The 12,947-nt window shown below is 50.5% G+C and overlaps 1 protein-coding gene across 5 annotated transcripts in view; it reads left to right on the top strand.

Moving 5' to 3' along the window:
- The window catches only part of ELAC2 (elaC ribonuclease Z 2), a 31,580-nt gene that overhangs the window by 16,575 nt on the left and 2,058 nt on the right, over positions 1 to 12,947 (top strand). For 3 of the 5 annotated variants that reach the window (XM_043527704.1, XM_043527705.1, XM_037913878.2), the window contains exons 12-23: positions 325 to 423; positions 652 to 790; positions 874 to 959; positions 2,737 to 2,855; positions 3,793 to 3,889; positions 4,445 to 4,583; positions 5,786 to 5,824; positions 6,010 to 6,119; positions 10,693 to 10,792; positions 10,876 to 10,996; positions 11,553 to 11,631; positions 12,561 to 12,705. In XM_043527704.1, coding sequence (XP_043383639.1) covers positions 325 to 423; positions 652 to 790; positions 874 to 959; positions 2,737 to 2,855; positions 3,793 to 3,889; positions 4,445 to 4,583; positions 5,786 to 5,824; positions 6,010 to 6,119; positions 10,693 to 10,792; positions 10,876 to 10,996; positions 11,553 to 11,631; positions 12,561 to 12,705 — 1,273 coding nt within the window. The remainder of the gene's footprint in view (positions 1 to 324; positions 424 to 651; positions 791 to 873; positions 960 to 2,736; positions 2,856 to 3,792; positions 3,890 to 4,444; positions 4,584 to 5,785; positions 5,825 to 6,009; positions 6,120 to 10,692; positions 10,793 to 10,875; positions 10,997 to 11,552; positions 11,632 to 12,560; positions 12,706 to 12,947) is intronic. The other 2 variants (XM_043527703.1, XM_043527702.1) reach the window with 1 other exon arrangement.

Here is a 12,947-nt window from a genome sequence, read left to right as displayed (position 1 = left end):
GGGCCTACCCTGTCCTTGGTCTCCCTCTTGCTTGTGAGCAATTGTCCCCCTCGTATAGATGGAGGCAGTGGGATCAGAGGCCCAAGGCAACTGTGGATCTTGGCGAGTGTGGAGTAGAATCCAGAACTCCTTGACTCTCAGATCTGAGCTTTAACCTCTCTCTGCTGGGCTTCCTTCCTGGAGGCAATAGTCTCTGCTCTATGGAGTCCTTGGTAGTAAATAGATTCTGGAGAGCAGCCTTGTCCTCTTAGGTGAGGAGGTGAGATCTCTGTGTAATAGGAGCCAAGCATTGTTGTCATCTTTGATCTTAAATGTCTATTGTAGGTACCAAGAAGGGAAGGCTGAGGGTCACGTGGCCTTGGTTATTCACATCACCCCAGAGTCAGTGCTTCGAGACAGCCGGTACAAACAGTGGCTGGAAAGGTACATTGCTTTTATTTAATTAAGTTGACTTAAAATAACCTTGAAGGAAAGCTAACCCACAAACTCTGTGATCCCAGACTGGCTAATAACAGCCATGGGTCAGGGCATGTGTGGTCAGTTCAGAGAACAGTGGTTGGTTAGTTAATGGTATCGGGTGCCCAGCAGTGGGTTGGAGCTGAAGTAGTCTTGTATCTGAACACATCTTACTATTCCTTTTTCTTTCTCCAGGTTTGGACGCACAACTGAACACTTGATACTTAATGAAAATGCAAACACTGTGCACTATCTCCGCAGCCACAAGATCCAAACCCAGCTGAACCTCATTCACTCAGAAATCTTCCCACTGTTAACTAGCTACCAGAGTCGGGTAAGAGGCTGCGCCTGTCTGCAGGTGTCTGCAGAGGCAATCTCGTGCATGCTTACAGGTTGCTCCTTCTGTCTCCTCTCCAGGAAGAAGAGGCCACTTTTAGCGTGCCTGTTGTGCGGGGAGAGTGCCTCCTGAGATACCAGCTGAGACCGAAACCGCAGTGGCAGAGGTTGGTACCCTTGGTAATATATAAACTGAAGAGAGATCTGGCCTCCTGCCGCAGGCATCTGCATGGGAGCAGAAGTCATTTTAGAAGATCAGATGATGAGTTGAGACCAAGGAGCATTCAGCATCTAAATGGTGGTGAAGCAAAGGTGGCTTGAAGTCACCTTTGCACTCTGATTATGGGCCAGTCTGTGCAGGACCAGACCCCTGGAGAAACTTTCAACAGCTCATTGTGGGGTGGATGTGAAGGGGGGTTGCATTGTGGGGTCCCCAAAGAAATCCAAGGCCCCATTTTCTGAATGCTACACAAGTCTCTACTAAGACTCTGTGCTCCAGAGCACTTAGACTCTACATTTGACTGGACCTGTAGGTGTAATGTTCAAGTGGATGCCTAAATGTATGTCTTCTGTCCTAGAGATTTTATAGTTTTAAGGCAAGAAGGAATCCTTAGATCTAATCCAATGGTTCTCAGTGTTTCCAGACTACTGTACCTCTTCATGAGTCTGATTTTTGTCTTGCATAGCCCATGGCTCACCTCACTTTAAAAACTACTTACTTACAAAATCGGACCCAAAAATACAAGTGTCAGAGCACACTTACTGAAAAATTGCTTGCTCTATCATTTTTACCATAAACTATAAAACAAGCCAACTGGAATAGAAATATCTCACTTACATTTCAGTGTATAGAGCAGGATAAACAAGCCCATTGCGTGTATGAAATTTTAGTTTACTGACTTAGCTAGTGCTTTTTATGTAGCCTGTTGTAAAACTAGGCAAATACCTAGATGAGTTGATTGTACCCCCAGAAGACCTCTTCGTGTCCCGAGGGCACACATACCCTGGTTGAGAACCACTGATCTAGTCTGATCTGTATATCACAGGCCATTACATTACACTGTTACCCCTGTATCAAATCCCATGGCTTGGGTTAGACTAAAGCATTTGTCCTCCAGATACTAAACAGTGGTGTGCCCCAGGCTGAGAACAGGAGAGGCCTGGGGGTACCAATGCCCAAGACCCCTGCAACAGCAAGGAACTGATTAGGGCAGACATACCCAGATGATTCCAGCAGGTGAAATGCCCCATGCTGCAGCAGGGAAAACAAAACATGCTATAGTACCTGCCAGTCTGGCAAGGTGTGGGGACAGAATTCCTTCCAAACCCCACATTATGACCCTGAGTGTGTGAGCAAGACCCACCAGCCAGCCATGGAAGAAAGGTCTCTGTATCACTGGTCCTCCCTGTCCAGTGTCCTGTCTCCAACTGTTGGCTGATGGCTTCAGAGGAAGAAGGAAGTCCCAAATTCAATTGGGAGGAAGGGGAATGGATTCTGTTTAAACATTTAGGCTTCACTCTACCTGCATGCAATAGCTGTCCTGAAACCTTGTCAGGATATTCCTATACATGCAAGAAGGTGGGCTCTGAAACTAGCGTGGGTGAGTGAAGGTTCCGGCACAGGTGCTGTACGCTGCCCCTGAACAGTGCACTGGGTCCCAGCAAGTCCTGCACAATGTAGCCCTCAAATCCTGAGGTCATGCAATGATTCCCTCTTGCTGGAGTTAGTTGCCCATTTCCAAGAGCCCATGTGCCTCCTGCAGTCTGCTGGCAATCCTGGTGGATTGTAGTTTTAAAGCAGGCACCTCTGGGGACTGTTAAGGAAACTTTCAAAGTAGGCTAGTATCTAAGTATTTGACACTTTGCCCCATAAATTAAACTGTTTTCAGTTGCCCCCCTCCCAACCCAGCCACATCCTGATCTGTGGTCTGTGGATCCTTTCAGGGATGTGGTTGCTGTCTGCAATTCCAGTGAATTTGTGGCTGAAGCCCTGGAGCTCCCTGGCTTCCAGGACTGTGTGAAGGAGTGCAGAGAGAGCCTGCAGGCTGGGCCGGTCAAGTCAGGTGAGGAGAGCGTGCAGGGCCCTTTGATTGGAGTAGTAGATAAGTCTGGCTTGACTGGGGAGGTGAGTTGAGTTGTTGGATAGAAACAAACTGGGGACTTGCGTTCTAAGAGGATGCTGTACAGTGAAATATTCCCATCACCCTGCAAGCTAATGAACTCAGCATATTGTTAGGGTTGCTTCAAGTGCCGAGCATAGCACAGGATGGGCTTGTTCCCGCATGTTCTTTGTCACTCAGCATGGCACAAGCCAGTTTGCATTCTTGGCTCTTGAGGGTGCTGGGTTTGGGGCTCCAGCACTGCAGGGGGCGGGTTTAATCACCAACAAAAACCCAGCATTGGATTCTACTGCAGTGCTCTGCTCAACACTAGTTGCTTTGGGCTTTTAAAATTGCGATCCCAAATGGGCAGCGTTCTAACATGCTGGCCATATAGTGAAGTATGGGAGGAACAGCATCTAATCCACAGCTGGCTCCCTCTGGAGCCCAAATCTGGTCATCTGGCTATGCACTGATGTCACTGTGTGACACGGGCAGTGAATCAACATCTAAACCATGACTGCAGGAAAAGCCAGCACTGCCTGTCTGCTATCCTGCCAAGAGGGCCATGTCCCTTCTCATTGGATAGCCGTGTGTGTCAGTCACTACCAAGCCCAGTCCTGACTCATCTGCCTCCATTCTGGGTGGACATGCAGCAAGGTGTCCTGCTATCATTTCACAGAGGATTTTGTATCTTTTCCCCATCCCATTAGTATTGATGCTGTGGGGAGCTTGGAGGCTGGGGGTCAAAACCCAGTTGGATGAGCTGGCTAGCCTGAGGCAGGATCTGGAAATCTTATGCTTCAATATTGAACTTCTAACCTGGCTGGGAGCTAAACATACTACAATGCAGCAGGCTCTTGCCAGCGTTCATGCAAAGCATGTTACATATTTTCTCTAGGTAAAACTGAGCATTACCCGGAAATAGTCTTCCTAGGAACAGGCTCTGCAATTCCAATGAAAATCCGGAATGTCAGCTCCACCCTGATAAATAGCAGGTAAATACTAGCTCTCTGTACCTTTCCCTTCCAGGACGTGTGGAATTGCAGGGGGGTGTTGTGTGGGTGGCTAGACAGATGTGCCAGCATACTGGATGTGTGCCTCACTTGGAGTTCATGGACCTATTAACCAGGCAGGCAATGAAGGGATGGGGAACGGGCCTGGGAGTGTTTGAACCTTGGTCACTAGTTCAAACGGTACTCAAGGTTCTCATTGTAGAAGGGCAAAGTGCTTCCCACATGTGGTCTTGTGACTGCCTTTGCAGGGCGTGTTCAGACAGCCACTCTGCTTGGCATCAGGCGTCCCCATTCCTGTCAGCATCAGGTCAGAGAACAAGAGCTGAAGCCGCTATGGAGACTGAACTTTCAGAGTTGGCCCCTCCACGTCCTTTCTACGGAGAGACAGCACTAGTGGCAGAAATGCTGTTTGCTGCCTTTCACCCCCAACTGCTGCCTTCCCAGATCACACTCTGAGCTGGCGTGCTGGGCAGCGTTCATCTGTTGTCATCCATTCCGGTTACTGCCAGCAATACACCCGCTCTTTCCTCTTGCCAGCCCTACCCAGTCACTGCTCCTGGACTGTGGGGAGGGAACGTTTGGCCAGCTCTGTCGCCACTACGGGGACCAGGTGGACAAAATCCTGTGCAACACAGCAGCCGTGTTTTTGTCTCACATCCATGCCGATCATCACACAGTGAGTATCGCTGGGGGTGACTGAGTTAGAGAAGGTGAGTTCCCAGCTGGGTGTGGGTTGTATCCACTTCAGTGTGGCTCTTGTCACAGAAAGTTCTGCCATATACTGTTCATTTTCTCCTGTGAGTGTTTCACTCCTGTTTTAGCTCTGTAACCATTCCAGTGTCTCCATCAAACATCCTGCCCTGCTCTGCTGCATGTGATTCTGTTGCCCCTGTTTTTAGATATTCCTGGAATTAATACTGGTTCTAGCCTCCCAGCTTTATCTCATAAGCTGTTCTTCCCACTGTGGAATCCCCAAACTTTGCTGAATTCTGCTCAGCTATTAATCCTGTCTCTTCCTAGCACTGGTCCCTGCAAATCTGGGTTCAGGCATGTTTCTGGGGCTAGGTGAATAAATTGGATTTTTGCAGTAGCGGTTACGGGGGGCTCTCGACCTCCCAGGGGTATAAATTCAGCACTCTTCACTGCTTGGAATGTGCTTTCACAAGAAGCTTCAGCAAACTAGCAGGCTCCCTGTTTCATGCTGGCTTGGTCCAGGCAGGCTGCATTTCATACCCTGATAGCTTGCACTTCACAGAAGGGCTTCCCTTTCTCCAAGGGTTGTGGGGAAAAGGGGCAGCTACATCCTTGGCAGAATCGGGGTAAGGTCTAATATCAAGTACTTTAGTGGTGTGTCACTAGCTCTTCAGAACCAGTGGGCGTTAGATCAGAGGGTTCTCTGCTGCTAGCTAACACAGCTGTGGCACAGAACTCGGAAAGGAGGTTAGGGTTTTCTCCTTTCTGGCTGACATTGCCTCAGCTGCAGAGTTTCTCCTTTTCTCCTCCCCGTGCACCCCTCTTCCCCCCCCCCCCCCCCCCCCCCCCCCCCCCCCCGCCAGTCTTTATAAGGGTTATAGCTTTCAGACATGAGGTTTTAGGACACAGATTTATGAGGATTGGGCTACAGGATTGCCTCCTCTCAGCTGCTCTGGGGGGGCAAAGGTCATCTGGGCAGAGGCAGCATCGGTGGGGAGGGCTAGGAGCAATGCTCCAATTTACACGTGACCTTCCTCTAGTGTGTCCCTCAAGCGGTGCCCCACACTTCACTGAGCTGGTGGAATGGCTGTGAAATCGGCTCTGTTAGCGCAGCCCTGCTTCACTGATGTGGGTTTATTACACAGTAACCGGCTGACAATGGTTCTTCCATATTCTCTCTTCTAGGGCTTGTTGAACATTCTGCTGGAGAGACAGCGAGCATTCGTAAGTACCACAGCTCTTTCGCTGCCATTTAAACCTTGGGGCCAAGGTTACCCCTGGTGCCAGTGGATGTGGTTCCACTGACATCAGTGGAGCAACACCTGCCTCTCCCTAGACTATGTCCTGCCTTGTGTAAATTTCTGAAGCGCCCCCCGGTACTGACTCTTCCTTGCCTGTTCTGCTTTCAGGCATCCCTTGGTCAGCCACCCAGCCCGCTGCTGCTGATAGCGCCCACGCAGATCATGGCATGGCTACACCAGTATCACAACAACTGCCAAGAGATTCTTGGTCATGTCAAGTGAGTGCCTCCCTGGCTAGTCGCAGGTAGTTGAATTAGTGGGAAATACTCTCGCTGTGTCCTTGTCGTTCATGGGCCAGGGCAAACCGCTGCTTTGCCCGTGCGGCATGCGGTACAGGCCCTGTCTGCTGTATTTCGATTGATCTCTGCAATTGACGAGCACTTAAATGCAGCTGGTCAGAAAATCTTAGTTTTTGCAGCGAGGTGACATTTTGCTGCTAACTAGCCAAAAGGGCTGATCTCCAATACCCCACTTCAGACACTGACTTCTTGCTCCTTCCTCCCCTGGAGCCTGAGCGCACAGGTGGGTTTTGCAGCCTGCACTGCTGGGGCTGGAGTATAGCTCCAAATCACAGGCCTTGTGGCAGGCTGTAGAGTACTTGGAGGTGCTGGTTTCTCCTTTGTCTTCCCTTGGGACTCAGTGTGTAGGGTCAGGTGATTGTATTCCAAGGGCACATGCCTGGAAGCCAGGCATTAGCCACTAATCACTGCAGCAGCTGGGTGCAGGAGAGCACTGACCTTGCCCCATAGGGTAACGTTTGTTCCCCAGCCCCTCATTGCCAGCTCTGTCACCAGCCCTGAGGCCAGGAATCCCAAGGCCGAAGGGGGAGAGGTTCTTGCTGCTGGGTTAGGCAGCCCATCCCTGACACTTTGGGTACATTTAGGCTGCAGCTGGGGAGCATGCTCCCCTGACCACATGAAAACACAAACTAGCTCTGATCCAGCTAACATGCTAAAAATAGCATTGTGGTCACAGCGGCTCAGGCTAGACACCCATGTACTTACCTAGGATCATGGACCAGATTGTGCTCGGGTGGCTCATCCTTACAGCCATGCTGCTATTTTTAGCACACTGGCTTGTTCAAAGCTAGAGCTTATATGTCTACCCAAGATGGGGTGTTGCCATTTCCTGTGTCAGAGCCTGAGTGGGCAGGCTGGCTTCTGACCCACGGCTCCAGACAAGTGAAGATTGCAGTTCCTTTAGGGATTCTGCTCTCCCTTACTTAGGGGTGTAAAAGGGTCAGCATGACTATGAACAACCCAACCAGGACTCACCCAGGGGTTGTCAACATTAACAGTTGACTAGCCAATTCCTAGTCAGTATCTGCTGGTTAGCCCTCACCCCCTTCCTTGCCTCGATCCCACTTACCCAATCTCCTGTTGCCTTAATGGGCTAACCTGCTAGTTGTTACTGGTTCTGGATGATAGTCCCTTCCTTTTAGGTGTGTACTCTTGGGCTATAATCACCCAACTCTGCCCACTAAATCCTGAGGGAAGAGGTAGAAAGCAGCCCCCAAGGGCCTAGGGCAGGTTCACTGGGTACTTGAAGGACTGGTGACAGGTTATCTTGTAAAAATGGGGCCTCCGTTTTGAGAGAGGCAGAGGCAGGTTCTGGAGCCATTGGCATAGTGTGCTCCCAGCAGTGAGCTGCCATGTCATGTATCTGCTCCCCAGGGGGTTTTTAGGTGTCCCACAGATAGAGGCCATTGCTGTGTCTAATCTCAAGCTGACAAAGGCATGGCTGATGGTGGCACGTGTGATGGTCATCTGACAGTCATGTCACCTCATCTTTGTCAGGATCGAGCCTCAGCCACTGACTCTCATCTACGTGCCAAAGCCGCCAGTCTCTCTTTTCTTCCACCCCCCTCCTCCACAGTGTGATACATACGGAGGGGGACCAATGGAACTCTGGGGCATTCCTCCTTGGAGGAAGAGCCGTTGCCCAAAACTACTCTGGGAACTCTGACAGGAAGGAAATAGATTTGCTTAAGAGCAGCCCCCTCTGCTGCTGCTAGTCAACACCTTGTGATGAGTGGTAACTAGCTAGGATGGGGGGGCCAAAGCATGGAGAATGGAACTAAATTCCACCAACAGCTCCAGTATTCGTCCAACAGCTCAGAGTGCCGCTGGCCAAAACCCAAGCTGAGAAAGCTGGGCGTTGAGAGCTTTCCCTGTGAGCATGCACAGCAGAGTCTCGTCTAGGTCCTTGGAATTCAAACTCTCCCAGTAATGACAAAGCTTTTCTAGGATGTGAGGGTCTGTAATCAGCCACCTGGCAGACCCAGCTCAGACTGGCCAGGCTGCCTACCTCTTGAAAAAGATCAGGACTCTGCAGGCAACAATCCAGTTTTTCTTTGGCTACTGCATAAGCACAAAGGAACTTGGTTGCACTCCAGCAGCTTTTGGCCTGGAACTTGCACTCCTCTTTGAGTTGTCATAGGTCACGTGCTTAGCGGGGTGATCCTTGAGGGGGAAGGTGTCCCAGTGGACACTGATTGTTAACTCTCCGATCATAAAGTCCTACCAACCATCAATGCAGGGGTTCTCTGAGGAAAGTCCTGTTGCATTCCCCGGTGCCCATTAGAAAGTTCTGTTCCCAGTTGCCTCTGATGGCAGACCAAAGCCTCAGCCCACAGGAGGTAATGGTTGGCCCATGATATGGGCAAAACAACCAATTGTCAGACTTCTAATCCACCCTAAATGTACCACAATGAGCTGATGTCGACACAGCAGCTAGACACCTGTGGCTGGTCTGTGCCAGCCAACTCGGGTCCGTGGGGCTCAGGCTGCTGAGCAGGTTCATTGCTGTGTAGACTTCCCAGGGCTCCGAGACCCTGCGAGGTGGGAGGGCCCCAGAGCTTGGGCTGCGGCCTGAGTCCGGAAGTCTACACAGTACTGAGAGAGCCCTGCTGGCACAGGCCACCGCAGGTGTCTAGTTGCTGTGTAGGCAGACCCTAGTACAGTGATTTTGCAAACACGTACACTGACCCTCGTCGGGTACGTGAGAAAAATCCTGTAATGGCAGACACTGCCTTTTTATTTAGTAAAACTTGGCAATCTAATCAACATTGAATCTCTCCCTTCAATCAAACTGTATTGGTGTAAGTTTCCTTTCTGCCGTGCAACTCCAAATCAGAGGTTTACGAGCTTTGGGGTATGCCCCCCTAGGGAGGCTCAGAGGAGCATTTATGGGAGCAAGTAGTGATAGCAGGCAACTGTCTTCAAAGTTTTTGAGCTGAGTGGCTCCCCAACACCCCCCCCCCCCCCCCAAGCCAGACGGGCTAGGTGGCTCACCTCAGAGGGGTGAAGGTGACATTCCGTTTCCGAGCCCTGCCACACGATGTCGCTGCTCCCCCCAAAATGTTTCTCCATGCACCCAAGGGGGCCGCCCCACAGTTTGAAAAACTCTAGAAGCTGTTGCTAAATGGAAGGCAGAAATATGGGAGGGGGGGCACATGACTCTGCATTCCCCCAATCTCCCCACACTGTTTCTGCTTATCTCAGATGTGGGTACACAGTAGACTACCTTATTTGGAAAGGGGTATGCAGCCCAAAAAGTTTGAAAACCACTGCCCTAGTAGAATTGGTTAGCAGGTCTGAGCTGCATTGTGTAATATGTCAGAACTACCCCTTCACCAGCCCAGGCCAGTAAGGCCTCCCGAAAACTCCAGGAGCTTTACCCTGCTCTCAGCAGAGCTGCTGTGGGTTTAACCTCATGGATATGTTCTCCAGTTACACTAAACACAACTTCAGAAAATGATTCACAACACTGTGTGGAGACGGGTTGCTCTGTTCTACTGTGTGGGCTTTTCAGACTGCCAGCGTTGGCGTACCTCCGCTCTTGATGAGGTGTATGGCCAAACTCCCATTCGCTTCAGTAGAGGCAGAGTCAGGCCAATGCTGAGCACTTGGGAAAAGCTCCTGCTTGTTTGTAGGAGGCATGACTGCTGAGGCCTTATATCAAAGGATCACTTTAGGTTTTGCAGTTGCATACCAGTAGCTAGACTTGATCTTTCAGCGGCCAGGCTCCCTCCTTGTTACACTATGGGCCTGGACACTGTGTATTTGGAGTTACAGGGCCTTGTGACCCAACGGTCGGCGGGGGGGAAGCAGTCCAGCACCATATAGCTTTAGAAGTTGCTGAGATCTGCTCAGAATAGGCTCCTTCTAGGCCTGTGCTCTCTTTGGTGCTCATCCAGGGTGCTTTGCAGGCAGTTCCACTAACGCAACGGAGGATGCTCTGACTTTCCCCAGTGCATGTTTCCATATGTTGTAGTTTGAAAAGGGTGGAGGTGGCTTGTCATTGCTGAATTGTACTAGTCATTTATGAGATGATGGAAAACTTGCATGGCACTCCAGCAAGACCTTGAGCATAAAACAAATGAGTATGAAGCAACAGCCCAGGCAAGAGAGTGTGAGAACAAGGGAGGAAGGATTCCAGGAAGGGAAATTAATTTTAAGGTGGGAAGAGGGTATTTGGTGGATGAGTCTTCCCTGCTTATGGAGGCAGGGTGGGGGAGGAGAGCTGTGCGCAAGGGCATGGAGGAAAGGTGTTCTCCTGGGCAAGGCACCTGCCCTGGGACTCGAGGCAGGGTTTGGTGAGGATTAACAATCTGAAGTTGGAAAAATAAAACATGAACACCCCAGCACAGACCTAGTAGACATGTCCTGGGGAAGTCTCGCTGTACTACAATAGGTTGCAGTTTCCCAAATGGAACGTGCTGCTCTGCTGACGTGAACAGTTTTCAGTGTAGCCTTGACTTCCTAAACATCTCCCCTTTTTCCTCTGCAGTATGATTCCTGCCAAATTTCTGGTGGAAGGAGCGCAAGTCATCGGACCTAAAGCCAAAGCTCTGATTAGCTCACTGCTGGAGAAGTATGACTTTGCGGAGGTAAGCTGGCTGGCGGCTGGGAAAAGGCAGCGAGAAGAGTTTAGGGGTAACCTATGGTGGATAACGCTTGTGGTCCTGTTCAGTTCCAGACTTGTGAGGTGCGGCACTGTAAAAATGCCTTTGCTTGTTCGATGGAACACACATCTGGCTGGAAAATAGTCTATTCTGGTGACACGATGCCCTGTGAGGCCTTGGTCCAAATGGGTGAGTTGAAAACACACTGTAATCGCTTTGCCAACCGCCGTTAGCCTGTTAGTGAGTGAAAGAGATGTCGGTAAACCTTCCCTAATCTGCTCTTGCAAGTGTTGGGGTGTGGCATCTCAAAATGCTGCAGGGAAGTGGTCTTGGGCTCCGAGCAGAGACTATGCTAATCTAAGAACAGAACAAGATCTGTATGTTGACCCATGTGCTATTAGTATTAAGACTAACACTAGCTACGTCGGAAGAAGTGGGTATTCACCCACAAAAGCTTATGCTCCAGTACGTCCCTTAGTCTATAAGGTGCCACAGGACTCTTAGTCTGGATCTGTAAAAGCGGCAAACACGGCTACCCCTCTGATACCTAGCTATGCTGGTCAGGGGGACAAGCATTGGGATGCATTCTTTATGCCTTTCTTTGTGGGTTCACTGCTGGAAATATTGGGGGTAGAGAAGCACACTTGTCCCCTAATAAACATAGTACACGTCTACTTGATAAATTCCCCCGTCTGACATGGTATGTTCCACCAGAAGGAGGGAATGACTATGTGGCCTTACACAGGGAAAGACACTACGCTGCTGATCCATGAAGCAACGTTAGAGGATGGCTTGGAAGAAGAGGCAGTAGAGAAGACGCACAGGTAGAGTATTTCTGGGAACTGGTTCTCTCTCCCTAGGAGTGAGATACAGAACTGGGCTTGGCCCTCGGAGCTGGTGATGAAGGAGGTTTCTGCTTCCCAGGATGTCCTGGGTGCGCACACATCTCCAGGCTCTGGAGGATCCCAGTTAGAGAGTTCCACCTCTTATTGATGGTGAACTAACTGGTTCTGTAACCTGGATGCAAGGGGCATCCCCTCAGGATAGGGAGCTGTTACTGTACAGCTGGGTAGCTGGAGAAATGTGCTCTGCTAGAGGGGGCCCTTAGCTGTTTACCCATTGGCATTGGGGTGAGGACTTGGATCATTTGGTACCCTTCTTACTCTTCAATTCACTTTGGGACCCATCTGAGCTGTGTCTCTCAGGACTGGTTTGTGCCTTGTGATTGCCAATTCAAAGGGGGTGAGAAGGGGAGCACTGTGCCCTACGTGGATGCAGACAAGACCCAAGCACAGCGTCTTGGGTAAGGGGGGGGATGTGGGTGTAGTTCTGGTACATGGGATGGGGGGCGGGGGAAGGAAGTTGGGATCGACAAGCTGGCTCCACCAGTGACAAGCATGCAACTATACCCCATGCTCCCAGAATTCTTCTAAAAAATGAACACCCCGCTCACTGCAGCCTTGCTTGCCCCCTCCTCGTTGCTGGAGGGGCAAGTGTAACTCACTTGCTGTATGCCACATCTGCTGATGAGCAAGCTGTCTTCATGCACTGGCTGATAAAACGAGCAATTCAAGTTCTCATGCACTTGAGCTCCAGCTGGCATGTTTTGCCTGTGTTGGGTAAAGGCTAGGGGCATTAGCACTTGGTAACGCTGCCTCCCGGTCCCCTCATGGAGAGGGCTGTGCTGTCTGGCCTTTGTCCAGTCACCAGAGTTCTCCTAACAGTTCAGTCTTGTTCCCTGCTCCCCTTGCAGCACGACATCCCAGGCGATTGGGGTTGGGATGAAGATGAATGCAGAATTCATCATGCTCAATCACTTCAGCCAGCGGTATGCCAAGATCCCGCTCTTCAGTGCAGATTTCTCTGACAAGGTTGGAATCGCATTTGATCACATGAGAGTAAGTTGGGAACTTGGAGCCAGGCTCTCAAGGGAGGTGGGCTGTGCTGAAAATCAGGCCGTTTGCAGATCTGTTGCTGAACCCAGGATAGTAGGCTTTCAATGAGCTTCCCCGGCACAGTGGGTTCCACTCGCAGCACTTTCCTGGGTACAGGGATCTCCCCTAGAGGTTGACTGTTTGCTTAGCAGCTGGAGGTGAAGTCTTCAGTTGCCACAATCAGTATGCTTGGGTAAACTTGACAG

Source organism: Chelonia mydas, chromosome 14, assembly GCF_015237465.2.
Source record: "Chelonia mydas isolate rCheMyd1 chromosome 14, rCheMyd1.pri.v2, whole genome shotgun sequence".
NCBI lineage: Eukaryota > Metazoa > Chordata > Testudines > Cheloniidae > Chelonia > Chelonia mydas.
Note: the sequence above shows the minus strand (reverse complement) of the source record. Positions and strands in the feature narration are given on the sequence as shown.